The sequence below is a fragment of the Lampetra fluviatilis genome, chromosome 15 (assembly GCF_964198595.1).
Source record: "Lampetra fluviatilis chromosome 15, kcLamFluv1.1, whole genome shotgun sequence".
Taxonomy (NCBI): Eukaryota; Metazoa; Chordata; class Hyperoartia; order Petromyzontiformes; family Petromyzontidae; genus Lampetra; species Lampetra fluviatilis.
The window spans coordinates 14,748,438-14,774,713 of NC_136289.1; the positions used below are offsets into that span (position 1 = coordinate 14,748,438).

Below are 26,276 nucleotides of genomic sequence, written 5' to 3' on the forward strand. Positions count from 1 at the left end.
CACCGCCGATTATAATCAGGGTTGCCGACGTACGGTGCAAAATAAGTTCAACTTACATACACACAATACATACACACACTACACACAATACAATACCTGAAGTCATGTACCGGCCGCCACCTACGATTGCACAGCGACGTCAGTGGCCGATCGGCTGTGTCCCGGACGGATCGGCGCAGAACTCACAGACGAGACATGAGCCCTTGGCCTCGCAAGCATCTGGCAGCAGATCGCCAGCATTGCTTGAAGCAAGCCTGTCGACTCTGCTGGTGAGACGCTGAATGTCGCAACCGGTCGTTTAGGGCAGAGTAATGAACACACGCGTTGATGAGTTTAGTTTTTGTTACATTTGAATTAATTGTGCTTGTGCACCACGACCAACGCAGTGTGACAACCACGCGGCCACGGCGGGCGGAGCGACGTTCGTGTGACGACGACGCTCGAAATAATGACAACAATATCAGAACAGGTTTTACCCTTTCTGGCAATAAAACGGCCGTTAAGATGTTCAAACACCAAACAGCTACCCTTTTTGCAAGCTATTCACCACACACACTTGTGGCAAAACATGCAAACAAATAACGTGCTTGTTTGCATTGTTTGCAAAACCTATTCTTATTTTTTTCATAATGTCGATACTGGCAACAATGTTCCATAGATATAGCGGCTTTTTAGATAAGGGGCCCTGGTTGCAAGGTGATGATTGCCGTGGCTGGCAGATGAATTGGTCAGAACTGGCATTGCTCATTTCCACTGCTGCCGCCTCCGATAAGGCACGTGTCTGCCCGCCACCATTTGCATTTGCGTCAAGGCCTCTCCTCTCGCGGTCAAACCGCTGGGAGCGGCTTCCAGCCACCGCGGTGCGGCCGCGCTGCGCGAATGTCTCAACGCGTGGCACCGGCTGCGGTCGGCGGCCAGGAGGCCCGATCGCTTTGACGACGTCAATTACAATAGTCGCCGCCACCACCACCAGTGTTGTTATTCTTAGCAGCAGCAGTAACAACAAGAACTCGTTGTTTACTCGTTGATGTTTCCACTCGAGCGAAATGTCAGCCCGTGTCGCCGCAGGATCTCATTCGGGCCCCGTTATCATTTCGCGCTTATCTCTATCTTGCACGCGTCACGGATCTCATCTGGAACCACCATGCACACACACAAAACACGCACTGCCCTTTCACTGCGCGCCGATTAGGAGGCAGCGAGGCGAGACACGGATCTGCTGATGATGTTTTCACGGTCGAGGCTCCGATTTCCCGTAAACCGCGCGGACCGCGGGGCTCTCATCCAATGAATGCAGCGCCCCACCGACGTCAGCGCCCAGCGCGCCACTTTTTATATTCGGGAGGTGGCACCGAGGCGAAAGGTGCCCGCGTTCAGTCGCAGAGGACAGGTGGCAGTGCCACTGCGCGTTAGCTGGTGGTGGGCGCGTTAGTTGGACGGGTGCGTCAGTCCGTGTGTCCGGTTGCTCTCCCTCCGCTGTTACTGTTTACGGCACGAGGAGGCGCGAAGAGGTGCACACGGCGCGGCGTCGAAGGGAGCGCGACGCACGGAGCTTGAAGATCGACCTCGTCCCCTGTGCACAGGTGAGTGAGCAGCGGGGGAGGGGGTGCTGCTGGGGGCACGCACAGATGACGCTGTCTGCTAGTGGTACGTTGGTATTTTTGTTTCTGGGAGCCTCAGAGAGAATGTTACGCAGAGTATTTCACGACCAATAATCAGGATTCATAAGTAATTCTCTTGAGTTTGATTATCGTGTAAATATAAAGTCATGTTTCTTCATTATAGCCCTTCACCACCCGACAGGGCAAATCACATCACGTTGTCATGTGGGGCTAATCGTCCCGAATGTGTTGGTTTCTCAGGAGGAGGATGAATTTTGAAAGCGAGCAGAATTGTGCGATTCTGTTCGACGTTTCACTCAGAATTAGATCCAGTAGCTGTTAAACAAAAGCACGGTATATTTTACCAAGTAAGGCCCACTGAGCTACATCGCTCTTTTTCAGAAGCGACCTGGATGCAAATGACAGCTTAACGAAGTGGCTTATCACGTGGAAATGTATAGCAGCGACACACTCTAGACGCGTGTTTCTACACGTGGACATGTACAGCAGCAGCCACACACTCTAGACGCGTGTTTCTAAATGTGGAGGGAAAACCCGGAGGACCCGGAGAAAAATCCACGCAACCGCGGGGAGAACTCCAAATATACAGCAGCAGGCGCCAGGGTCGGGGTCGAACCCACGCAAAGTCACGAGACTTTACCTAAAGACCCAAGGAATATGGGGAAGCGAGCCACGTGTACACAGCGTCGTAGTTGCCGTATCTCACGCAAGTGGCGCAATCATCATCACCACCATCATCATCACCACCTTCACTTCCCGCAGCAGCAGCATCAGCAGCATCAGCAGCATCAGCAGCAGTCGTCGGCTCTGGTGAGACGCAGCGACCTCCCCCCCCCCCCCCCGGGTGCTCAGGATCCTCGTTCCGCTCACTCTCAGAGTCACTCACACAGAGCTGCCCCGGCCCATGCATTGGGATTGCGGTGCAGGTGAGAAGGCACCACACAGTCAAACCCCACACACTGCGGTCTTTTGACCACAAACCAACAGCGCTGCGGGTTTGATTCCCTCCGCTGGGAAAGACGAGGAAGGGGTGGGTAGGGGAGGGGGCGAGAATGGTCGGTCGCAATGAATCAGCTGTGACAGAGAAGCAAACCTGACCCTGCTGATGAGACAACTGAACGTTGAAGCTGGCTCAGGTTGAGCTTTGCTTCGTATCGCACCAATGCTGTTGATAGGGTTGTACTCCCATCCAACAGGCAGTGTGGCTGATGTGAACAAAAGATTGCGTAATTTGTTTACAAGGAAAACATAATATAGGACGAGGGAGCTATTTATATTGTCGTTAATATTCTACACAAAGAGTACTTCGTGAATATGTTGTGGTGCAGACAAGTCCATCGCCTGGCCTATGGACGACAGTGTTGTGGTGTACGACCGGTGGAGTCGTGGCTCTGCCTCGTAGCCCCCCCCCCCAAACCCCGCTCCCTGCCCCCCACGCCTCTCGCATCAGTTCGGAGAAAGTTTGACCGCGGGGAGAGCCCCCCTCGCCCCCGCGTACCTACACGCGGCTATTTTCATACAAATTTGAGCGAAAACCTGAGTTGAGTTTTTCACGGAAATTCTCAACCTAGTCGCTCGCGGGCGATGATGATGATGATGATGTCACTGTATCCATCGGCAATGGTGATGCTGGTGATGATGTGGCAGTGGATAACGACGGCGAAGATGATCATCATCGTGGTCAGTAGTAATCACTGATACGACTGCGTAGGGTGTAGGAGGCTTTGCTGGTGCGTAGCTCTCCGACGAGTTGTTCGGGGGTTTTGTTGTTGTTGCTCTTGTCCTGGATTAGCTGCTAGCCACAAGCAGCGAAACGTCGGACTGCACATGATTGATAAAACAAACATAATCCCCACACCCGGGTAAACGGGGGAATTGTCAACCCGGGGGACGAATCGGCTCCAGCTGATGGCACGCACAGTCCGGCCTCAGTCCAGGGTCGGGCTGGAAGCTAAGCAGGTTTGAGCCTGGTTAGTGGGTGGATCGATTGTCATTCATGGGCTGCTGCCCAGGGGCGGGTAGGGGGGGGGTTACGTTATGGGCAGCAGGAGGGCAGTAACATTCACCGTTGTACTGTACTGTATATGCATCTGCTTACATTCTTCCCCCTACAACCCAAACTGAGCCAACCTGATGAAGTATGGTCATATACCCCCCCCCTCTCGTCCCCCGCCCTCCCGCTACCAGCCACGACACGCACAGCGTGGGGAGGCCCTCATCCAGCAGTGGATTGGCAACGGGGTTGTAGAGATACACATATATCTCTATGTATACCCCGTGGTCGATGGTGGTGGTGATGACGATGGTGGTGATGGTGATGATGATAATCGGTGTGACATTTGATGAAGGGTCAGGGGTGGCGGGCAGGAGCCGTGGAAACACCACGGCAGGTCTGAGCATGGAACAACCTGAGTGAGCGCAAAGCCACCGCTGTTAACAACACGACGCCACACACTTTGCATTTATCCATGCGGCTATTGCGCAAGGGAAATTGTTGTTTCTTTCAATTTGAGCTTAAACACGCTAAATATGTATTATTTATTATGAATCCAGTTGTTATCAGTTTCCACACTACTGCAGATGAGTCACGGCCGATGCCAGTCTCATAAAGGCTGCATGCCAACCGGTGGTTCTCCCTTCCACGACTGCTCGCTCACCACACGCCACATTCTCTCTCGCTCGCCCTCTTCTCTCTCCGTGCGAGCGCGCGCTCAGCTCGGACTCCTCCAGCAAGGACCTGGACCTCACCCACGATGAGCGCCTCGCGAACCGGGCCCAGCCGAGTCCTCGTGGCGCTCGTCGCCGTCTGCTGCGCTGCAGGTGCGGGCCCGACGGGGAGGTGGGGGTCGTGTGCTGGGGACCCGGGCGGGCTCGGGTCGCGTGTCGTGGGGTAAAGTGTGGGTCCTCCCACCTAATCCAAGACGCATGGCCAGTGTGAAAGAGTAGGCCAAATACCCTACAGTGAGACTTTCTTGTGGAGACCCTTGCACCAGCAGGGGCGTGAGCTCGCAATTGCAGGGCTGCGCCTTCATCTGGGGAAACCGGCTACGTGGTGGCTTTCAGGGGGATCGCGCGTGGCTCGCCATCGGACAGGCGCCAGGTCACATCCTCGGTTGGGGCTTGACTCAGCCCATCATCATACCTTGCTCCGAGGTTGATAAATGAGTACCACTTTGCGCGAAGTCAGCAGTGGTTTCCCAATGGTTAGACTCGCACGTGCTACAACAATGTGGAATTACCGCTTCAGGATTGTGAAGAGGAGTTTAGCACCGCTTCAGTGCTCCTTTTAGGAGGATTTCACTTTGACCTTGGCTTGGGAGTGGATTTTCTGTGACAGGCGCTATAACCCGGGACAGGGGAGGCAACAGCGAGGGTTGGTGGACCCCACGCAGATTTTGTAAAACTTCCTTCCCGTGCACATCGAGGAGGAGCCACGCCATGGCTATGCCGGGAGAATGCAGTACAACAACAAATGTTGACGCCACCTGGTCCATCTGCGCGGGATAAAGTGTTTCCCCGTCGCACGCGTGGGTTTCCTCCGGGTGCTCCGGTTTCCTCGCACATGCCAACACTCAATAAGTGGCAATTGTTGGTAGCTCCGGCTCACCGCGTGGCTGCTGCTTCCTTCTCGCTCGTCTGCGGTTCTTCTGCATGGCGCCTCAGAGTCGTCCTGTGCGGCAGCGGCGCCTTTCAAGTTGACATCCTCATCATCGCCATCATTATTATTATTGCAGCAGCAGCAGCAGCGGCGACGGCGTCGGCGTCGTCAGCGGATGAGGTGGTGTCGGTGCAGGCAGTGGAGGGAGGCTCTGCGTCGGTGCCGTGCGCCAGGCCAGGGGAGTCTCAAGGCCCCCACCCCAACTGGACCTGGGTCCCCGACCACCCGGAGTGCGTGGGGGACGGCGAGGACCAGAAACGCTTCGCCAAGCGCCACGCGCTCCGCGAGGCTCAGCCGTGCGTCCTGCAGCTGCGCCAGCTGCATCTGGGAGATGCGGGGGTCTTCACATTCGAGTGGGGAGACGTCTCGCTCCGTGTGAGGCTCAATGTCAGACCAGGTACGCGGGGTGGTGCTGGTGGACGGTCGTGGTCGTGAGCAGCTACACTATGCGACCCAAGTTCGATTCCCGCTCATGGCCAGCACCGGTGACGATTATCTGAACCGGTCCTGGGCCTCCTTCTAGGTCGACTCAGCCTCAAACGAGTAGCTAGTGCGATTTATAAACATCGCCACAAAGACAAAGGTGGTCGGGCCTTTGGAGATGTGGCGATGAAATAAACCCGTGGATAGGGCATGGCAGGATCGTCATTGTGGGTGGCGGCTTGGCGGAGGCCTTCATCCAGCAGTGGACTAACCATGACCCATCATCATCATAGCAATGAAGCCACTTTGCACTACTGTCGTGGTGTTGCTGTATCTTGGCTCAGCCTCCTTCCTTGCAGACAATTCGTCCGCTTCACATGTCTATCTCTCCACATACAAATAGATACTAATGACTCAGCCGCATGGCATCCCATTCTGGAGGGGTCGCGGGGGGTGAATAATTGTGAAGGCCGCAGGGGTTTGTGGATCACTGCGCAGACGTTGTGAGACTCCCTGCCCGTGGGCGTCTAGGAGGAGGCAGACCCTAGAAGGCATTTCACGAAGTGCACCGATCTCCGTCTGGGTTTAGGGTGTTGCCCCTCGCGCGAGGCGAGGGTGGTCTCCGGGTGCTCCGATGTTCTCCCCACGTGCACGGTCAGGGCGACTTGTCAGTAGCGGGCGACTCGTCAGTAGCGCGCGACTCGTCAGTAACTCGTGGTTACGCGATGCGACTACGGATCTCGCGTCGAGCATCGTGCGCGTGTCTCTTTGGCAGACTGCGACGCGCCCGTGGTGGTGGTGTCAGACCACCCGGGGCCCGTGCGACAGTCTCAGAACATCACCCTCCGGTGCGCCGCGCGGGGCTCGGCGGGCGCGGCCGACGAGGCGGTCGCGTGGTGGCGCAACGGCGAACGAGACCCCGAGCGGCGAGGCGTGGAGCTGGCGGTGCGTGGCGCCCAGAGCAGCTCGCAGGGCGTGTGGGCGTGCGAGAGGCGCGGGCGGCGTGCCGAGTACTGCCTCACCTTCGCCCGTGAGTCGCACGCCTCGGCGAGACGGCCTCGCGAGCTGCAGTCCCTCACCACCCCCACCCTCCATCCCTACCCCCCCCTCCCAGCCCCCACCACCGCACACCACCACAACCAAAGCACCAGGCTACCGCGGCGCTGTACCACCAAAAATTTGAGCCACCACCGGCGGTCACAGCACGCTTCATTTCCAACGATTCGGGGGAGGGAGGAGAAAGAGAGGATTGGGGGGGGGGGGGCGGATTAATCACCGGTGTTACAAAGTAGAAAGCCAAAATGAGGGGCTCCTACACAGCACCACACACAGCAGTACCCCCCCCCCCCCATCCCGCCAGCCGCAACTCTTCCCACTCGGAACTCGTCAGTTCACAAGAGATGGGAGAGGGCAGCAGCAGCGGTGACCGCGTGGCTCGGCTATCATTAGTGGCCAGGTCGCTTCTGAAAAAAAGAGCTTCATAGTTCAGTGGACCTTACCTGGTAAAATAATCATAGTTGTGTTTAGTAACACGTGCCTCTATGTGTTTGCCCCCCCCCCCTTCCCCACTATCCCCATACCATTTTTAGATTCGCCTTCATCGAAGCAGTGGGGGTGCGGGAAGATGAGCGCGGCGATGCTGGAGGCGCAGGGGCCCCCCTCTCCCCACGATGCGCACAGCTTCGCTTGGCCCCCCTGGCTGCTCGCCACCCTCGCCGCCATCCCCACGACGATAATCATCGCCGCGCTGCTCATCTGGCTTCTGGTGAAGAGGAGACGCAGGGAAATGCAGCCAGGTACGCGCCAGGTCGCAGTGGCTACGCCGCTGCACGTGGCGTAGCTGCCGTAATCCGGCACTGCGGGTGGCCAGAAGACAGGGTTGGTGGATCACGCACGCGTGTTGCGAAACTCCCTTCCACCCGCGGGCGTTGAGGAGTTGCCGTACCCTGGCGCTCGCGCCTGCGTGCTTACCCCGGGTGCTCCGGTTTCCCTCCCCCCCACACACACACGAGGTTCAACTCATTTGAAGCGGAATTGGCCAAATCCCAAAGTAGCAGGGGCCTCCCGAGAACAGTGTCTTGAGACTCACTGCATCTTTCCTGGGGAAATAGAGGGGCACCGATACTATTACTAATATTCATACCCAACACAAAAAGCGGCAGAACAATTGGCGAGAACGAAAGAGGTCAAACTGTACCTGGAGTGTCGAGATCAGGCGGGGTTGGACACACATCCCAGTCGAGGGCCACAGGGCTTGGACACGTGGTCTGTTCTCGCTGCTTGCCCCGCTTCTCTGTGGGTTTGCGCTCCTCTGAATCTCTCTCTCGTCTGGGCTGCATGGCCACAGTCGCACTGTGGTTTGAAAGCAATGCCTACATGATACGCGACTTCGCGATAACAATTATAACAATGTGTTTATGTGATCTAAATATATTTATGTTTTATTTTGCAGATGACATTCGCGTTCTGCATCAAGCGTCACGGTAAGCCGCACATCTGAGGGCGCCTCCATTTATACCACAAACCACACACACACGGGGAGGACTAACCACACACACACACACAGGACTAACCACACACACACACAGGACTAACCACACACACACACAGAGGACTAACCACACACACACTCACAGGGATGACTGACCACACACAGAGAGGACTAACCACACACACACAGAGAGGACTAACCACACACACACACACGATGTTAAACAAGTGATGTTGGCGATGCTGCTACTGCGATGACAGTGATGCACAATCATAGTCAACAACACCACCACACTTGACACATTCGTGAATTACAACAGCACTGTGTGCGTGGCCTGAACACGACACATCACGTAACAAGCGACTATTGAGCAACGCTTATTTATGTGCTGTGAAGCAGGCTCTTCACCTGAAACGTCGCCTAAGGATATCCTTTAAGTCCACACATCGTGTTATTTTTGCCAGGCGTCTAGCGGCACTTGAAGTGCGTGGCCGTTGGTAAGGGAGCAAGCCCCTTGCGCGTCTCCATGTGGCCGAGGTCCCTGCAGACTGCAGAGTCACAGCGCTGGTGCTTGAGGTCCGCTCGGATCGGACCATCCTGACGAGAGGGTGCCTCGGGCCTCGCTCCAGACACATCGTGGCCACTCATATCGAGTTGTCAAGTGTGCAAATATTCCAATTGATGATTTTGTTCTGGTCGGCAAACCGCAGTATTGAAGGGCAAGGTGGTATTGTTTTTTGTAAAATGTCACTGCAAATTAGCGCTGTAAATGGAGCGACGTGGTGATGGCATGGCTCACACACGGACGTTCTCTCTCTCTCTCTCTGTCTCCTGCAGACAGCGCACGTGCGAGGACTTCACGTTTGAGAACGACTCAGGTAAGAGCCGCCCCCCGCACCCCCTTCACTACGATTCAGAGTCGGACGGTGGCTGAGGCTGTGGTGGTAGTGGTGGTAGTGGTGGTGGTAGTGGTGGTGGTAGTGGCTGTGGTGGTAGTGGTGGTGGTGGTAGTAGTGCTGGTAGTGGTGGTGGTGGCTGTGGTGGTAGTGGTGGTAGTGGTGGTGGTGGTAGTGGTAGTGGTGGTAGTGGTGGTGGTAGTGGTGGTAGTGGTGGTGGTGGTAGTGGTGGTGGTAATGGTGGTAGTGGTGGTGGTAGTGGTGGTGGTAGTGGTGGTGGTAGTGGTGGTGGTGGTAGTGGTGGTGGTAGTGGTGGTGGTAGTGGTGGTAGTGGTGGTAGTGGTAGTAGTGGTGGTGGTAGTGGTGGTAGTGGTGGTACTGGTGGTGGTGGTGGTAGTGGTGGTGGTAGTGGTGGTGGCTCCGCTGCTGCACGTGGCTGCTGTGATGCAGCGCTTTGGGGGCAGCAGCAGCAGCAGTAGCGAGGGTTGGTGGACCATCGCGCACGATGACAATCGTCGCGAGGCTCCCTTCCCCGCGGCAGTCGAGGAGGAGCCACACCCTGACTCGCCAGCTCAATGCAGTACAGCAAAGTGTGGACTCATCGCCATCTGTTTCCAGCTGTATGGGATCGAGCGTTGCCCCTCGCACGCGTGGGGTTTCTCCGGGTGCTCCGATTTCCTCGCACGTGTAGAATAAACACTTACTAATTGGCGCGTAGCGTGCTGAAAGAAATCGGACATCGGAGGGCATTGTAAGGGATCTCAGAAGTAGTCGCGCGATAGACACTTCCGCGGGTTTCCGAAGGGATTCCTCCGCGTCTCACGGACAGAGCGCCTCTCTCCCACAGACACCGACAGTGACCGCTACGTGACCCCGGAGACCCCCAAAGCTGCGCCGCAGGCCGCAGGTAACCCTTAACCCCACATGCCCCCAGCCAGAACAACCCCACCCCCTTCTCTGCACGCGATTCATTCGTTACCTTGCACGTGAAAGTTGAAAGGAGGCTTCTGCGACAGGAGTTGGGGTCACAGTAACAATAGCATCAACTGTGCCGACCTCCGATCAGCACGGTTGGCTACGTGTGCTGCGAAAGAAGTTCAACAAACATACACCCCTAACACCGACCCTACCCCTAACCCCGACAACATCCTTAACACCAACTCTATCCTTAGCCCCAACCCTATCCCGATGCTTAACCTCAATCCTAACCCTCCGCTATATAACCCTCACCACAACCTTGTTTTTTTTTATTCCCATCCCACTGTTGATATTGGGATTAAGAGGTTATGGTCAGGGAGAGGGTTGAGGTTCCGTGATTATGGTCAGTGACATGGCTAGAGGGCTCCGGTCAGGGATTGGGTTGAGCTTGGAGTGAGGGCTGCGATTGTAGTTGGGAGCCCGCGATCTCGCGTCTCACCCTGGAACACCGCCATGTGCACAGCCAACAGCCACACGCGGAGCTGCGCGCGAGTCGTGTGAGACACGAGGAGGAGGAGGAAGAGGAAGGAGAGGAGGAGGAGGAAGAGACGAAGTGCACGGAGAAAGCGGATGGAGGATTCGATCCTGCGTGTTTGCACAGAGAAGACATCTCGTGACTGTATATTGCACCTATATATATGTTCCCTTTACACAAAGACAAATATCCCCTGTAAAGCATGTAACGGACTGTTGATGCAAGTGCTGTTAGCGAGCACCTATGAAGACCGGCACAGCACACGAAGGGGTGGGTGACCAGCACCACGACGGGCCGACAGTGTCCCAGTGGCGATGTTAGACACCGCACCAGGTACTCATTTGAGACTGAGTCAACCTAGGGGGAGGCCCAGAACCGGTTCAGGAAATCAACACTGGTGTTGATCGTGAGCGGGAATCGAACTCGGGTCGCAGAGACACACAGAGACACACAGAGACACACACACATAGACACACACAGAGACACACACACAGAGACACACACAGACACACAGAGACACACACAGAGAGACACACACAGAGACACACAGAGACACACACAGAGATACACACAGAGACACACACAGAGACACACACACAGACACACACAGAGACACACACAGAGACACACACACACAGACACACACACAGAGACACACAGAGACACACACACAGAGACACACACACAGAGACACACACAGAGACACACACAGAGACACACAGAGACACACACACAGAGACACACACACAGAGACACACACAGAGACACACTTGGGGCAAGTGCTGTCGCGCACACATGGCGCGCATTTCTCTCCACTGCTCGCAGCGTCAATCACCCCGCGGGTTCCCCTCGCACGGGCGGATGAGTCCACTACAGCAGGTATATATATATAATTATACTGTATATATAGTCTATATATCATGAGGCTAAGCAACATCTATAATCATTATCATCGACATTCTCTAAATGGTTACGAATTTATAAAGGTGACCTTTTTTATTAATCGTCGGCGTCGTCGTCATCTGCAATCATCGCTTTCATAATAATGTTCACATCAATCGATAACCATCCTTCATATAATCAAGATCATCATCGTAATGTTTAAAACATCATGAACAGCATAGCTCTGAATATGAATCTATCTCAACTTATCCACCTTTAATAATATGAATAGTAACTAAACGGAAATCATGAAAAAGATAGACCTCTTAATTATCATCGTCATCATCATCATCGCCGAGAGGCTCACGAATCCTCGTCACGCGAGGGATGACATCATGCGGACACGCCGACGTCATCCCGGGCCGTATGAGCTGCAGTCATCGTCTCGGAGTGAGTGACTATCTCGGAGTGAGTGACTTTCAACGAGATCGTGACGGTGACGGAGTGAGTGACTCTCCCTGTGCGGGAAGCTGCCCTGTTTCTCGAGGACCGTGGGTCCCACCAATGCGCTCCGTGTACGCACATCAGGAAATGAACAGAACCTGCAGGGTAAACGCCAGGACTAGATATGGTATAGAGGCCACGTTAAAGAGGCGAGTTTCCAAGACTGACTGAAATACAGTGACAACAGCCCGGTCAGCCCAGGAACAAAGCCTTGATCTCATAGTCCTTAGAAGAAGGCGGTGCAAAGATCTCCAGGACCTCGTTGGAGAGTCAACACGGATCATTTCCTGTCGACGCTGCGGGGCTAACCCATTGAGTCCCTTGTAGATCAGCAGCAGCAGCGGGGTCTTACAGTCCATTCGGTACTTGACTAGTACCCAGGGCAAAGGAAAGGGAGCAGCTGTGTGATGTGCCGCTCGTGAAACGGTGTGCGCGCAAGGACTCTTTAAGAGCTGAGTTCTGAACGAGCTGGAGTCTAACTCAGCCCCTTACTCGGAATCGCGAACAGTGCTGCGTTGTCGGGAGAGCACAAAAGCACGCGCCAGTCACTCCAAGTCAGGAGGTGACCGGAATATATCATTTAATAGATGATAGCCGACGTTTGGGCAATGCCCCTTCTTTAGAGCACATGTTCTATGATGACCCGTCATTGTGTCGCAATGACACATGTGTTATGAAAAAGGGCCATTGCTCGAAACGTCGCTTATTACTATGTTTCCTTTTAGGGCCACGGCGTTATTGACGAATGGGTTGAGTTCGTGATTTCTGGCGGCAGTCCCCGCACGAGCCACTGCTCGACTTGTCGTGACGTCTCTTGTGCGGGGGCGACGCGGTACGAGTCGCATCGCTCTCGCCACTGAGTCCCCGGTAGGCCGGGAGACTCACTTCTCAGGAGCCGTGCGAGCCCCCCCACCCCCCCAAGTCGCATTGTAACATAAATGTACGCGGTGGGCGCGCCAAGATTCAGCAATAAACCTACGCGCTACGATTATTCTGGCGTCTTCATTTCACTCAGCGTAACAGCAGCACGACTCCAGTCTGCGTCTCCACAAGCCGCATCAACACCGTTACGTTGTCCTGTATTGGTGCTGCTGATATTATACAGGTCGTACGGCTGACGGGATGTGTCGTACATGTTTTATTTAAATAAATAACAGTATGTCTTTGATTACTAACTATATACGTGCCAGTTTAAAACGGGTCTGATCAGAAAGCATAATTTAAGATGTAATCATTCTCATCAGCAGGCCCCACGATGGAAATACTCGCAGTCAGTCCCCAAATATCATCGTCCAGTCTGCGCCTCTCTCTTTGTGTGCTATGAAGTAGGGGCATTGGCCGAAACGTCACCCATTTTATATTGTACCTGTTAAGGCCCGGTGTTATTGAGAGACGCGTTGGGTTGTTATTGTTCACGGGACGGATTTGTGAAGGAGTTGAATCGTGTGCGTGTCTCTCTTTGTTCACATTATTTATTTAGTCTCGACCATCATCGTTGGCTTTCCAGAAAATATCCTCCGGTAGTCTTTGTTGAAGTGAGCACAACCCTGGGCCGGTTTTGACCTTTTAGTTCTCGTCAGTGAACTGGAGTGCGTGTGCTTCACGCGAAATAAAAAACCCAAACTTTCCACTGCAGTGAATAAAAATAACTCGCGGGTGATAAAAATACGGAAAATAATATTTGTTATCAACTCTGCACTTTGTTTTGGAAGAAAGTCCGCTTCTATTAAAAGCCGAGCTGGTGATTGTAATTGGCTGACGCGGTTACTCCGCAAGTGAGTTGCGTTCTCTTTGCTGACGGCAATTGGAATCCCCGTGCTGCTGGCTCTGCTTCACCATGGCCAGGCAGAGGGGAAAGGCTGAGTGAGAGGCGCCTGTGGTTCCAGTCGCGGCACAGAGCGCTGGGCCGCATGCGTAACGCGCCCGTGCGGGAAATGACCCGGGCCGAAGGTCCATGGGCATGGAGGCGCGGTCTTATCGGCGCTCACGAATCTCCCCAACCCAACATTGCACGTCTGAGCCGTCATTCATTCAAACGCAACGGTTGTTCATTTGAAAGGTGTTTTTTTTTTATTTGCCAAGAAGTGTGGAAAGAGATGCGTGGTTGTAATTACATTCAGCAGCAAGATGGCAGCAGCGGTAGAATGTTGGTGAGGAGCTCGAGGCCGATGCCTGCTGTTGGCCACGGCGAGAGGGCTTCAGCAGAGCGAGCTCGCGTCGTTTCGCTGCTCTTCCTCCCCCGTGCTACAAGCGCAGGTCACAGCGGGTTGACGAGGCAGTCCACATCCCTGGTTGAATTACAGTGCCCAAATCGCACAATGACTTGCTTTTAAATTAACTAAATGTGTCTCTATGGCTCTCTATGGATCTCTATGTATATATGTACTGTATGAGTCTCTATGGATTTACTACGTGGTATATAGTTTGGGTTGAAATGCTCCAATCGCACTGCTATGGCTTTTCTGAAATGTATCTCCCTGAGTCTCCATGTGTCTCTAGGTGACTGTATAGGTCCATGGCCTGGGTCGCGTGGCCACAGTCGCACCACTGTGGCTTGTGTCTTTAATTCCCGAGTTGAGAGACAGGAAGGGGAACACGTGGACGAGAGAAGACGCGTGGGATGGCATCGCGCGAAGTGAGTGGGGCTTGGGCAGGAGGCGTCACGGACAGGAGGGACGATGGTCAAGGATGATGACGGAGCGGCAGCCAAGGCAAGGAACGCGTCCGAAAGCACGTCCCACCGAGGAGCGGGAGACGGAGCGATGATGAAATAAAATCGTGGTGCGTCGAGCAGGCGCTGAACGGATCATTACATCGCAGGGCCGCGTGAGAACTTGGGGACAGCTTGGGGGAGGACTTCATCCAGCAGTGGACTGACCATGGCTGAAAATGATGACGATTAATCGCTCGAAGCTATGAATCGTCAGAGCCCATCGAATCTCTGTGGGTCGGAGAGAACTCTTTAGACTCGCCACGCGCATTCTCGCCCCGCGTCGCCCCTCCGCCGCCTGCCGACCACGGGGTGGGACTGCTCACGACTCGCCAGCTGCCACAACGGTGGAGCGGCCCGCGGCGTCGCTCCTGGGTGTGCAGGCGGTGCAACTGCGCCAGCACCCACGGGCCGGAGACGCCCAGGCGGACAGGAGGCCACGCTACGTCACTGAGGCCCATTGGTTTATATACTAACCCATCAACTAAAATCGAGACTCACAGACTAATATTGCCCATAGACTAACATTACACATAGACCAACATTGCCCATAGACTAGAATTGCCATAAACGAACATTGTCCAGAGACTAACATTGCTCGTAGATTGAAAACTAATTGATTTTGAACTGATTTTTTGTATAAAGTTTGTTGTACTTCCTCACCTCCTATGAGCACGGTTGGCTACGTACGGTGCGAACGAAGTTCAAGAAGCATGCATAGACCAACATTGCACTTAGACGAATATTGCCCAAAGAGTACTAACATTGCCGTTAGACGAACACGTTCTTGAGTGAACATCGTGGACAGAGCTAAACGGAACTAAATCCACAATAGCCGATGTGAGGGTAACTCATCCCCCGCTCGCCCCCCACGTCGCCTCGTGCCTGTAGCCACGGCGGTGGTCGAACGTCTCCAGGGGCTGAACTTCCCCGGGGACTCCGCGGGGGGGAGGGAGGGGGGAGAGAGACGCGTTCACCCAGGGCTCCTGCCTTTACCTCTAAAAACTTTATTTTTCTCACCCTTTTTTTGGGATTTCTTTTCACCAACAGTAAGTGTCTTGCTTTATACACATTTGTGATCAGTTTGTTTGTTAATTTAGACGTCCTTTCTCTTTCTTTCTTTGTTCTTTTGTATTGTTTTCACTGTTCAGTGCGCGGCGGCGCTCACTGCAGTGGAAAGGTGTGTTTGGTTTTTTTTCCACACAATCCTCTACTTTTATTTTGATAGTTGATTTCATAATCACACTTTTCTTTGCTTTCTTTTCGATCTTGAGTTCCTTTAGCAATCTTTGAGTTTCGTGATTCTTTTTCGTGTTTTTCGTGTCTTTTTTTCGTTCCTTTGTCTGGTGTGCTCCCACGTGTTTCACACCCGTGTTCGCACTGTACCACACCGGCCGGTGTGGGTGCAGGGCAGACATCCCCTTTAGAATCCCCTCTTGTTTATTGCTGCGAGCGTGTTTACATTATTTTATTTTTATTGGTGTGCTTTTTTCTTACGTTTTCGTTTTTTTTCCTCCTCTTGTAAAAAAAACAAAAACCAAGGACTTAAAATAATTGTACTCTCTCCAGGGGAGCTTTGGGTGGGCAGCAGTAACAATAATCAGCAGAAGGTGGTCATAACACAAATTTGACCATCTTTATATATATTTTTTGTTACGTTTATTGTTTTTTTTGGTAATTTTTTTCCTGACTTAAGAAAGTAGAGAGGTTTGCTTTCTTAGTTGTGCGTGACATCTCACACACGTGAATATGTCCACCCGACCCGCAACAACGTACGCGAAAGCTACCGCACCTACGCAAGACCCGTCTCTGGGGTCTGCAAGGCACCTGCAGCAGCAGCAGCACCCAGAGCCTCCACGGGAGGCTGGGATCCGCTGCCCGGCTTCTCACGATGTTCCGATTGAAGTTTACGTGGATGCGCTGCGCGCTATCGTGCCAGGGGGCTCGATAAGGTACGCCTCCAAGGTGAGCGGAAGAGTGGTTTTCTTCATGGAGTCTGAAAAGGTGGCAAATGCCGCCATGGAGAAGGGGCTGACGGTTGGCGATTGGCACCTTACCTTGGAGCCAATGTCATCACCGTCGGTACGCGTGATCGTATCCAACGTCCCCAACCACATTCCCGATAAAGACATCCAAGATCACCTAGCTAAGTTGGGCACGCTGACTTCCAACCTTCAGCGTGTGCCTCTGGGCCTCAAAAATCCTGCCTTGAGGCATGTCTTGTCTTTTAGAAGGCAGGTCTACATGCTGGTGCCCAATGGGCAGCTTGAAGAGGGCTCCTTTGTGGTCATGAATGGAGGAAGGGCCCATAGGCTGTTTTACTGCAAGGACGTGCTAAAATGCAACCTTTGCAAAGCAGAGGGGCATGTTAAAAAACACTGCCCGATGACAGCAAATGCCCAATCTACCAGCGAGACAACGGTGGAAAAGGGTGATAAGGAAGCACACCCAGCAAGTGACTCAGGAGAGGGTCCCTCACCACGGAGATCACGCGAGGTGGCGGTAGACCTCGCTCCAACCCCAGCTACTGACATGGAGACCGAGGCTCAGCCAGCCACCCAGCCGTCATCGACAGCCGGACCTCTGAAGAGGAAATTTACGGAGGACTCGGCTTCATTATCTCCAGAGACCAGTGAGGATGAGGTCAGTCCCTTTAAAGATCTCCCAGAGTTGGAGTCGGACATCGCACCGACGCCTGAGGGAGATGCGGAGAGCACTGGTGGCAAGGACGGGGTCTTCGCCATCCCAGATACCCCTAGAAGTGGGACACGCAGAGGGAAGAAGCCCCGTGCAGGAACCAAGCGCAAGACGCCTGATGAAAATCTGGAGCCTGAGATGGAAGCGGGGGAAACCGCAATCTGCGAAGTGGCGAAGGACACAAATGAAGAGGGTCGCACTTCAGACCTCGACGGCGCGCCCAGCAAGGGGGCCGAGGGCTCCCAGGAAACGCGAGCAGCCAAGAGCACGGAGGAGCCCAAACAGGACCCCGGCAAGGCAGCAGCTGGGACCAGGAAGAAGAATGAAGCAGCAGCACAGGAGGATTAAGGCAAGCCGTTTGCATGCGACATTTGCGACCTTTGCGGGAAGCGGTACAAGAACCGCCCTGGGCTGGGCTGTCATTACACGCACAGCCGCTTAGTGGATGAGGAGGGCGAGGACAAGGACTCGCGCCCGCCACACCTGTCACGCGCCGCTCGGAGGACCTCAAAGCCAAAAAAGGTCCTGATGGGCTGGCAAACCCTAGCAACTACTGCGATTTGGAGAACAAGGAGACGGGACAATCGGAAGAATTGGTTTCCTGTTCCGATTGTGGAGTTTCTGCACACCCGTCCTGTTTGGAGTACACTTCAAACATGAGCACCGCCATCAAGACTTACCGTTGGCAGTGCATTGATTGCAAGCGCTGCAACATTTGCGGCGCCTATGAGAATGGCGACCAGCTGCTGTTTTGCAATGACTGCGACCGTGTTTATCACATGTATTGTTTCAGCCCTGCCATGTCTGAGTACCCAGGGGAAGGCTGGAGTTGCCGCCTTTGCCTGGACTTACTCAAAGTAAAGGCGTCTAAACCAACCAGTCATAAGATGGGATCCTAGATGCCAACATCCTTGAATGATGACTCAATTCTCAAGGGCATACCCAATTAGTAAACCCAAGTTTGAGCCACGGTTGTCTCCTGTTGCAATTGGTATATTAGTGGAGTATTTTATATCACAGGGGACAATAGAATCTGAGTAGACCTAATGTACAACAACCAGATCCTATGTAATTTGTGTGTATATGCGCCGAATGTTGAGAATGTTTGTAGATTTAATTTTTATGCTGTGTACCTGCTTGTGGAAAAGAGAGAGCAGTACTTTCCGCAGGTTTTTTTGTAAGTTTTTTTTTACTGTTTGGCGTCGGGTTGGCTCCCCATGAGGGTGTGCTCACTGCCATTGCTTACCTAGGTACTACATGTTTTGGGTACCGACCATCCCCGTGTGCTGGTTGTTTACTCAGTGCTGTGTTTGGTCACCTGATATGCCAAGGTCTGCAGTAAGTAGTTACTGTGTATTGCAGCTGATGTTCTTTTTAATTATTGTAATGTTCAAGCTTACTTAGGGATTTAGAAGAAATTCAATAAAAGAATGGTAAAAATGGGGAGGGAGGGGAGGGGAGGGAGGTCAGGCAGGTGCCTTCGCCGCTATGGTGCTGGTAGCGCAGCAGCAGGGGATCTGGCGATGGGTGTTTTGAGGTTGATTTGTTTTTCTTATTGGTGTCTATGAACACCGGTAACACACAATGGGACTAATGTTACACGGGAAACTCGCGTTAAATCTTTGATTAAAAAAATACAAACAAACGACACGATGAACGAAGTAAAGTGCCGAAAGACTGAGCATCTTTCTCGTCTGATCGTTTAAAAAAAAAGAGGGAGGGAGAGAGGGAGGGAGAGAGGGAGGGAGAGAGGAGAGAGGGAGGGAGAAGGACGGAGAGAGGGAGGGAGAGGGGGAGGGACAGAGGGACAGAGGGAGAGGGGTGATGAGAGCAGAGGGAGATGAGGAGGGAGGGACCAGGGGGAAGAGCTGTTTTTGATCAACGCTTCACAGTTCGTGGAGAGAACCCCGCCCCTCAGTGCCCACTCCACACACCCCCGCATTGATTTATATGAAAGCGTAGTTTAATGACGTAATGAGGTTGATGACCATTGACATTGAAGATTGATGACGACGACAACTGCAATGATAATGGCTTGCCGTGGGTGATAATCACGAATTCATGATGATAACGACTGTTTGATGCTGACTGACCCCTTGATAATGTTTGGCGAAGTGATAGCTGACTGATGATTTCCAATCGCGACAATGACATGTGATGTTGATGATGATAACGATGATGACGATGACAGTGTACAAGGCACGTGAGCCATACCGATCAGTACTTAACAAAGCCAAAGATCCCCCCTGAGAGATGTAACCTCCATTCGGGGCAAGCGCTGTTAGCGAGCGCCTATGAAGGCCGGCGCGGCACACGAGGGGGTGGGTGGCCAGCACTCGAGGCGCGTGTCTACACGTCGCCACCCTCTCTCCGCGAGCCCCCTCCCTCTCCCCCGACTTCAACTTCTCTGCCCCACCGCTCCTCCCGTGCGTCGCGCCGCGATGCGCATGCGCGGAGTGCGAGCGGCGCACGAGGTCGGCTCATCCCCCCAGCGACGCGGGGGCAGCAGCGACTCGACGGGGGGCGGGGCGGGGGGGGGGTCCCAACTCGTGTAAGAGCAACGCCTGGCGAGGAGAGAGGGGGGGCGGAGGTAGAGAGTGAGGGAAGGGGGGGGCGAGCCCCTTAGCTACCCCCGGGTCACTGCTCCTCCACGCCGCGCGCGAACCGCCACGGAGGAGACGGAGCGCGGGCGAGGCGTGAACGTCAAGTCCCGAGCGACCCCCCTCCTCCATTCTGGCCGCCCCTCGCCCCGTGCACCCCCCGATGGCTTCGCAGGAAACCCGCCGGGATTCCCGGATCCGCGCTGCGGCGGAGGAAGCTCGGCGCTGGGTCGAGGTGAGCGTGACGGGCGGGCGGGAGGTGCCACTGCTGCTGCCGCTGCTGCCGCTGTCGCGCCGCTTTGTAGGGAACGCGCCAGACACCCGACCCGCGCGCTGACGAGCGAGATCGCCCTGAATAATGAAGCGATGTGTGCGCGCCCTTCCCTCCTCCCTGCTGCCCGCGCCCCGGTGCCTGCCTCCATCCCCTTACCCGCTGCGCCTCCCTCCCTGCTGCCCGGCGCGGTCTCCCAGGCCGTGACGGGGGTCAGCTTGGAAGGCGTGGATCTTCGCTGCGCGCTGCGGGACGGGGTCGCGTTGTACAGGTAAGCTGGGGTCAAGCTGTCGGGGGGGGGGGGGGAGCTCCCAAACTCCTCCCGCCGCGGACTCCGCGTATCCACGGCTCGGTGTGAGTTTTGCGAGTCTCAAAAACTCGGACCGATTCACCTGGCAAGTGGATTTGTTTTTTTGGAGTTCGGTGGGCGCGGTGACTTCTTCCGAAGTCGCGCGCAAACTTCGACTCTTCGACTGTCACGCGTAGCGTTCGAAACTCTCGCGCGCGTGCACTTTGCGTCGGCAACGTCCCCGAGTTCCCGAGCAGCGATCCCCGCTCCGTGTCACGTCAGCAGTGGTCGCTTTTGTGTGCGGACCATTGCCCGCCATGCGAATGTGGAATTTCCATCGCTGGCTCAGAGAGCCGTCTATAAAGATGAGCGCCACCCCTCCCCATTCTGTCATGTTTAGACTATGATGACACAGACTATGATGACACAGAGCGGCGGGTGATAACATCTGATCGGGGTTACAACGCACGCTCGTTTCCGCTGGGGTAACCACTCGGGTAACGCGCGCGCACGCGACTCCACGAGTGCGCGTGACGACTCCGCGCGTCCCTGCCAATGGCTCCGACTCCCAACCCGCTCCCGCGCGGGCCCGGGAGAGAGGCCGCTCCCGAGGAGACGACCGTCGCGGAGATGGAGCGGTGTGATCGGTTCACGCGCAGGAGTGAGATGGATGGCAGCAGGCCTGGGCCGCGTAGAGGTGACGGCGGCTCAGGGAGGCTTTCAACCAGCAGTGGATAGATAATGACGTGACGTCAAAGTGCCTCTTCCAAGGGAGGCAGGCAAAATGTTCTGTTGAGTGTGAAGACAAACGATGCATCGGGCATTGAGACATTTAAACTTCGTCGTCGTCAGCAGCAGCAGTCGTAGCATCAGCAATGAAGAGCTATCCACTGCTAGATGAAGGCCTCCCAAGCTATCAATAGCACGTTGCAGGGTGCGGAGGGGTCGCGGGGGGGGGTAAACGAAGCGAAGCGTCCCAGGAGTTCCCAGGGGAAGCGGCGCTGCTGCCGCTGCCGCCGCTGCTGCTGCAGGCCCCGTGGCCGGTGCCGTACCCGTCGGAGCCAGCCCCGGGAAGGCTGCGGCTCTGATGCCGCTTCAGAGCCCTCAACCCCGAACGAACGCCCAACCCACCTGCAGGCGCTGGAGATGCCGGTCCCTGTTCAACTCCCACCGCCTGTGAAGCGAATTGTTTGGTGAGAAGCTGCCGCTGCGTTGGCGATTGTGCACTCGCACAGTTAATAATAATACTAACACGAATAAAGACAAACTCAACACATTCGGTCAATAACACCGTGGCCTAAACAAAGAGAAAAATACACACGAGGTTACGTTTCGGGTATTGACGCTTCTGTGTTATGAAGAAGGGCCATTGCCCGAAACGTCGTCTATCATGTGTTTAATTTTCCTTCAGAGCCCCGGTGCTATTGACGTGAGGCGGCAGCGCGCAAGCGAATGGCACAGTCTGCGCGTGGAGTGGCGAGCGTGCAGCGACTCGCTGACCAGAGAGTCCCTCTCCTCTTCACCCCCCCCCCCCCGTCCCCCCCCCAGACCCCTCCTGAAAGAGCCCCTTCTCTAGGGAGAGAGAGGGGAAGGTGCGTGGCGACGAGTCCGTGCCCGGTAGAGAAAGGCCCCTCTGTGCCCGCGCGCACTGTAACCCGACCGCCTGGGAACGCGGGGCCCCGGACCCCCACCCCCTGGGCCAACAGGGCCCCCACCTCCTCTGTGCTGTGTGTCGGGCAAGAGGCGCTGTCTCTTGGCGATCTGGGGACAACATTCGCCTGCAGCTCCCCTGGGCGCTCGGAGGCGCCCATAGCCCCATCGTCCCGATCGCTCCTCCGCGTCCGTCACCGTGGCGCGTCTCAGCGACCCCCGGCGATGAGGACCCTGGCTCGAGTTCAGCAGCACCCCCTCCACCCCTCCATCCCCTACACCCCCCTACATCCCCTTCCACCCCCCTCCACCCTCTCCACCCCCCTTCCCGCTGTCCGCATCACAAAGCGGCCGCTGACGGGGGGAGAGGTTAGGAGGGTGCGAGCGGATGGCAGTGGGGGGGGGGGCACAGAGCGATGGGGGGGGGGGCGTCGGGAATGTTTCGTGAATTCCTGCGCGTCGCGCTCCCTGTGTGTTTAACGACTCGCGCCTGGGCTCCGCTATTCCCGGACGAGCGCCGCGGACAATAACGGGATGGGTTTTACCGTGGCTCTACTGTGAGCACGCCGTTGGCCAGTTCCATCACGAGGCTTGCAGGACTACCGCGGGTGGATCGGAGTCGCAGGGTCAGTGGCAGACGAGGCGGCGACCCGCCGACGCGCGTCACGGATCCCCGCTCCCCGTGTACGTTTTGGAGCACGCGGCGGTGACAATGGAGCAACCCTCACCTCTGCTGCCTCCACAGACTCGTCAGCGCGCTGGTCCGCGAGCACGCTGAGTGGAACCCCCTGGAAGAGCCAGAATCCCTGGAGGAGCAGGTAAGGGAGTCATGGAGGGCGTCTCCACCCCCACGGGCGGGGGGCCATGTTAGGGGACACAAAGGGGGGGGGGGAGGGAGGTTAATTGTCCCGACTGAATCTTCCCAGCCAACGGTGACGACTGTTCTACAGTGGCCCAGTCCAGCAGGGCCCACTTCTCGTTGTCAGGAGGACACTCGCTGCCCCACCACCCCCTCCCCCTCTCCTCTGCCGTCCTCACCTCCGGACCCCTCATCCCGCCCCCCTCCACCGCCCCCCCACCCAGCTCCCCCTCCCCGTTGCCGCTGCGATGCCTTCGCTTGACAGGAGAAGTCATCGCACAGCCGCGACCCCCCCGGGAAATCCGATACCGAATCCCGCGCCGCGTAGAGACTTGATCGGTGCCTCGGCGACTCCACGCTGAAGTCCCCAGGACCCCTGAGTTATCCGGACCCCTTGGTCCTTAAGCCCCCCACACCACTCCCGAGGGGGCTCTGAGAGGAAGCTGCGGCTTGGGTCACACGACTGCTCTGATAGTGCGACAGCCAACAAGTGTACTTGATCAACTCGAACCCCAACCCCGAACAATAACTCCAACCATTGCCCGAACATTAACCCTACCACATCCCCTACGAATATTCCCAAACAGGTACCCTGACCCCAATCATATTCACTAACCATAAACCCTAATATAACCCTTAAATATAACCCAACGATCTAGCCCGAACTTTATTTATTCCTACCCAACCCGAATCCCCAGCGATGAATTTGTCACTCGCTATGCTCCAGATCGCTGCTGGAGCTGGCTTGGAGTAGGGATCATTGGCGTAAGGCACCACCACGAGAGTGCATGGGACGTCTGTCCATAATATTATTGTTGTACCCTGTATCCCCATCGAGGTGGACCCGGCGTCATAAATGATCATCGGAACGATGCTTCGGAGGATTCCGGCTGCCCATTACACCGGCCTCGAGGTGCCAAGAGCAGCGCGGATTTGGCTGCAGCGTTCCTTTCCAGAGCAGCTGTTGCGTCTCATTCACCGCGCGTGCCGGCTTCCACATTCCTCGACTCGAGCCTGACACCAACAATCGATGGGAATCGATTGTTACGTCCGAAGCACAAGCATCGAATCGTGTGTACAGGAATCGATTATTAACGATGTATGTAAATTGCATGAAAATTATTTGTAAATGTTACGTTCATGCTAATGGAGAGAAACGGACAATACAAACGAGAAGAACAATACGAATGAGACGGACAATACAAACGAGACGGACAATATGATGGGCGAGAGCCTGACCACACCGTTCGAGTCGTAGGGAGGGGGGGGGGGTTACTTGACCATAATTCACCACGCTGGTCAGTGCGAGTTGGTTGGTGAAAGGCGAGCAGCATGGACTTGGGAGCATAGCGTCACAACACAACAGCGGGGGACGTTTCTGTACCGCCCTCTGCTGCTCACCACGTAGCAGAGAGACAGCCCGAACGAGACAAACATCGACATCGATTCTTGAATCGTAGCACGGAAAGAATCGGTGTAGGGGGGGTGGGATGAGTGGCTGGATCTTTACCCCCGTGAGCACGTGTCCATCACCCAAAACCCCACCCTTTGCCCCCCCCCCCACTCCACAAGCCTCACCCCCTCACACCCCACACCCCCTCCCCGGAGCCGGGGCGGCTGTCACAGCTGAATTTGCCGTTTTGGCAGCAGCAGCAGTAGAGGCAGCAGAGGGGGGTTTGTAAATGTCTGGACAGTTGGGAGAGAAGAGCTGAGAAGAGCAGAGCTCGCGCAGAGAGTGGACACACAGCGCCGGGCTCGCCACAGCAGCAGCGCGGGGCCAGGTGAGGTGGTGGTGGTGGTGGTGGTTGGTGGTTGGTGGTGGTGATTGGTGTTTCACCACTCGTGCGTGTTAATCACTTTTGGTGGTTGATAAATGTTGGCGCGTAGTTGTTGTCTACTTTTGGTGGTGGTTGTTCACCACTTTTTGGTGGTGGTGGTGTGTTGTAAAAGTTGGTGATTATGGTTTATGGTTGTTAGTTTTCAATCAATACGTTTTGACCACTCTCGGCAATTGTTCGTGGTTGTTGTGAGTGGTTGTTGTTGTGCTTGTTGGTAGAGGTAGTTGTCGTTAGTAGTTGTTGTTGCTAGTGGCTATTGGTAGTTGTTATCTGTAGTAGTTGTTGGTTTAGGTTTCTGTCACGACCCCCTCAGTTAACTTCTTCATAACCGAGCCCTCATCACCGAGCCTCAGTGTGGGTCGGTGATGAGGGCCGTGTAAGGAGGGGAGCGGTGGGAGTGGTGGTGGCGGTGGTGGTGCGCGGGCAGGTGTCGCCGCTATTGTTCTGGCCGCGGGCTCTTTCCACGCTCCTTTCATTGTCTTGCGCCCTGCAGCTCCGTGAAAAATTAATCAGCTCAGGTACCTCGCCTCCTTATCCCCTGCCCAGCGCAGATGTGGCAATGATGATGGTGCTGGTGGTGGCTGTGGGTGAGGAGGAGTCGCTGGCAAGGGCAATTTTCACGATTTGTGGGGCAAGGAAAGAGCGCAGTGTTGTTGATGCGAATGTGTCCGCTGCTAAGTCTCCACATGGCGAGCGATGTTCAATGAGAACGAGAATTATAGCAGATGCGTGTTCATCGCTGCGACTGTTGTGGCTGGCGTGGTCTCGTCGTGCCCGTGGGCCCCGTGGCAGCTGCACCGCCTGCGCACGCGATCGCCACGCCACTGGGATACTCGGTGTGAGAGGACGGGTAGAGCTAAAGGCGCAGCCCTGAAGTGTATCGCTCTAGAGGCCGCTCTAGAGAGCCCCTCGAGATGGGAGCGTGGCCCATTCTTCCAGGCCGGTCAGTCGTCTCGCCGTCTACGTTACACGAGTCCACGGCGCGGCTCTATGGTCAGTGGCAACATTTCCTTACCATTGGCCCTGCTCACTGGGGTCGCACGGGCCTGAGGTCAAGTGGGGGAGCTTCACCTGCACGGACGATCGGTGAAGCCGCGTGTGGGGGGCGAGGGGGGGAGGGGTGGGGGACGAGGGGGGGGGGTTGAGAAAGAGGGGTGAACATATCGGCTGCTGTTGTCGCTGTTGTTGGCTTTGTTGTGCGCGCACACGGACCCGCGCCTCTGTAGCAATCACGTGGTACCCTTCTGCGCACTCACCTGCCAGGTGCATGAACTCCCTCCTCTCCCTCGTCTCTCACTTTCTCAGCCGCTCGCCCTCTCTCTCCCTTTCTGTCTCCTTACGTCCCTGTGCCCCTAACGCGTCCCGCATGGCGGGACCCCCGCGCCTGCCCACGACTCACACGACTCATGCAGCAGCACCGAGTGTGCAGGCGG

At 55.4% G+C, this 26,276-nt stretch overlaps 1 protein-coding gene across 2 annotated transcripts; it reads left to right on the plus strand.

The window, feature by feature from the left end:
* The first annotated feature begins 1,329 nt into the window (after positions 1-1,329).
* On the plus strand, positions 1,330-13,405 carry LOC144936076 (uncharacterized). Of its 2 annotated transcripts, none has more exons than XM_078862892.1 (9): positions 1,330-1,583; positions 4,338-4,442; positions 5,360-5,677; positions 6,479-6,733; positions 7,293-7,499; positions 8,156-8,186; positions 9,032-9,072; positions 9,938-9,997; positions 10,532-13,405. In XM_078862892.1, the coding sequence occupies exons 2-9, from the start codon at positions 4,376-4,378 to the stop codon at positions 10,567-10,569; spliced, it is 1,017 nt and encodes a 338-aa protein (XP_078719018.1). In that variant the 5' UTR covers positions 1,330-1,583; positions 4,338-4,375; the 3' UTR covers positions 10,570-13,405. The 2 variants fall into 2 exon arrangements, with proteins under 2 accessions (XP_078719018.1, XP_078719017.1); XM_078862891.1 differs by having other exon boundaries at positions 1,332-1,583; positions 5,357-5,677; positions 10,532-13,404.
* Positions 13,406-26,276: the final 12,871 nt, after the last annotated feature.

Coding starts and splice junctions, on each gene's coding strand:
- LOC144936076 (XM_078862891.1), top strand. CDS start 4,376: ATGAGCGCCTCGCGAACCGGGCCCAGCCGAGTCCTCGTGGCGCTCGTC. Junction 6,734..7,292: donor GTACTGCCTCACCTTCGCCC/GTGAGTCGCACG, acceptor TACCATTTTTAG/ATTCGCCTTCATCGAAGCAG. Junction 8,187..9,031: donor GTTCTGCATCAAGCGTCACG/GTAAGCCGCACA, acceptor TGTCTCCTGCAG/ACAGCGCACGTGCGAGGACT.